General features: G+C 37.1%; 1 protein-coding gene across 1 annotated transcript in view; it reads left to right on the plus strand.

The window, feature by feature from the left end:
- CRYZL1 (crystallin, zeta (quinone reductase)-like 1) overlaps nt 1-2929 on the plus strand; it is a 45968-nt gene that overhangs the window by 19713 nt on the left and 23326 nt on the right. The window contains exon 5 of the mRNA XM_012657332.1: nt 1831-1904. Coding sequence (XP_012512786.1) covers nt 1831-1904 — 74 coding nt within the window. The remainder of the gene's footprint in view (nt 1-1830; nt 1905-2929) is intronic.

Below are 2929 nucleotides of genomic sequence, written 5' to 3' on the forward strand. Positions count from 1 at the left end.
GGTAAGTTATAGTTCATAGTCCCATTTAAGTCATAGATTTTATTGTCATCTCCATTTTTCCCTATACAATTATTAATGTTCATTGTGACCTTGCATGATACAGAAATACTTTCCTGGCTGGGCATGGTAGCTCACACCTGTAATCCTAGCATGTTGGGAGGCTGAGGTGGGAGGATTACCAGGAGTTTGAGACCAGCCTGAGCAAGAGTGAGACCCTTCTCTACCAAAAATAGAAGAATTAGCTAGGCATGGTGGCAATCACCTGTAGTCCCAGCTACCCGGGAGGCTGAGGAAGGAGGAGGACTTGAGCCCAGGAGTTTGAGGTTACAGTGAGTTATGGTGATCCCACTCCACTCTAGCCCAGGCAACAGAGTAAAACCATGTCTCAGAAAAAAAAAAAAGAAATACTTTTCTGATTTTTGGAATTTGCTCTCAAATATCCATCAATGACGAAAATTGAGAGTTTGGTCCCAATAGCAGAACCTTTAAAACTTGTCACTATTTGGCTGTGGAACAATTTTTTTTTTTTTTTTTTGAGACAGAGTCTCACTCTGTCACCCAGGCTAGCGTGCAGTGGCATCATCATAGCTCACTGCAACCTCAAAGTCCTGGGTTCAAGTGATCCTCCTGTTTGAGCCTCCCAAGTAGCTGGGACTACAGGTGTCTACCACTGTGCCCAGCTAATTTTTCTATTTTTAGTACAGACAAGGTCAGGGTCTTGCTCTTGATCAGGCTATCTTAAACTCCTGACCTCAAGCGATTCCCCTACCTCAGCCTCCCAGAGTGCTAGGATTACATGCGTGAGCCATCTCACCCGGCCAGAGCAATTTTATAGATAAAAAGATAACCACAGTTGTTACTATGCTTGGCACAGCTCTTTCCTGGCAGGTTCCCAGTCTGTGGCCAGACTGAAATCTCTAGAGGAAAGGAAAGTCACAGCTGACTGACAGGGCCTTATAGCAACTCTGTTCTCCATTCCATTTTGAATCATATAGCGCTTCTTTCTTGCTATTCCTGTAAAACTAAAAATTGCCTGGAAACATTTAATTTATTGCATTTTTTAAAAAACCCATAACAAGTATTTTTGCAAATATATATATTTATACATATATCCTAGACAGTCACACAAAAATGAATAGTATATGACTTTTGTATAAGTCTTTGAAATTTTCATTCCCCTGTGGAAGATATAAGTTTAGAAAATATGTATATAAATTTAGAATATGTTTAGCCTTACAGCATGCCTCAAGCTGTTGAAGAATGGATTTGTAAGAAAATTTTCATCAGCTTTTTATAGTATTGCCTTTGACTCAGGTGTTTTCCTGGAGAGTTGATGATTTCTTTCTTATCTTTTTTTCTGCCTAAGAAGTCAGTGACACTGTGTATTACTTAAGATACTTTTTGTAAGAGAAGGAAAATAAAATCAGACTAGCTTAGGGGAAAAATGGGATTTTATTTTATTTGGAAGCATACTGAGGTATGTTATAGAAGTAAACTGTGGAAAAGTAGTCATGCATCAGAGATAATCTTAACAAGGGTCCAGGTGCCCCCAAGACTTTGACTTGGTTCTATAACATTGGCCCTCATCTTTACTGTCACTCAGAGGTGAAAGAAGAGAGAGAAAAAGAAAGAGAGATCACAAGTGTTCACAACAGAAAATGAATGGTCCCTTTCTTTCCCTATTTCTGAAGTGTCTCCCTTCTCCACGCTAGTAATTACTGGAACCTTGCTCAAAATTCCACTGAACAAAATTTATACTGATACTTACTAGCCTCTCATTAGGAATGAATTTATTTTGGCCCCATTTTCCTTAAATTTCTTGTTTTAATTTTTAGGAATTTTACCTCTAGATTCTGAAGACCCTGGACTTTGTGAAGTTGTTAGAGTACATGAGCACTACTTGGGTAGGTGACAGTTCAGTCTTTTGGAGCTCATATAAGTCTTACTTCACTGATGTATGGTGTTTAATAACATTTTAATTTCTTTGACTCTACCCTGAGTGGTGTACTTAATAAATACCATTAGCTGGTCATGTACATGATAAATAACTGTTGGCTGTTCATGTGAATACTTCTAGCTTATAATTAGTATTCGTAAAATTCATATTCAGATTTATTCATAAAATTCATATTCAGATTAAGTAGTATATAGACCTTTAAGCTTTACTGACACTGCTCATGGCAAGATCTTTGAAAAGTGGTTTCTCTCTTGGCTCTGAACTTACCTCTAATCAGAAATTTTAAATTTCTTACTCTTGGTTGAAACAAAATATGTACAAAATCTAGACAATACATGTAGAGTCTGAGACAGGAAAGGATCAAAGGATCAAGAACATTCATCTTTGGTTTCTATTGCTAATTATCTTTTGACAACTGTTCAGTTTAACTGAAATGTTTATTTCTAATTTTTCTTACAGTAATTTAGTTTTTGAATATTTAAATTAAAAAATATATATGCACACACATACTTCATGAAACCACAGTAAAAAGATGCTGCATTTCCTAAGAAATCAGGGAAAAGCAACTTAAAACCATTATATACCTTCTAGATTACAAAAGTTAAAAAGTCTTACCACCCCAAATGTTGGCAAGGATATGGAGCCAATGGAACCTTTGATGCACTGGAGTATAAGCTGGTACAAATATGATTAAAAAAATTAGCATTATCTAATAAAGGTAATGGTGTATATACATACCCCAGACCTAGTAATTCTTTTTTTTTTTTTGAGACAGAGTCTCACTCTGTTGCCCTGGCTAGAGTGAGTGCCGTGGTGTTAGCCTAGCTCACAGCAACCTCAGACTTCTGGGCTCAAGCGATCCTACTGCCTCAGCCTCCCAAGTAGCTGGGACTACAGACATATGCCACCATGCCCAGCTAATTTTTTCTATATATTTTTAGTTGTCCAGATAATTTCTTTCTATTTTTAGTA

This window comes from Propithecus coquereli, unplaced genomic scaffold, assembly GCF_000956105.1.
Source record: "Propithecus coquereli isolate 6110/MARCELLA unplaced genomic scaffold, Pcoq_1.0 Scaffold54, whole genome shotgun sequence".
NCBI classification, from domain to species: domain Eukaryota; kingdom Metazoa; phylum Chordata; class Mammalia; order Primates; family Indriidae; genus Propithecus; species Propithecus coquereli.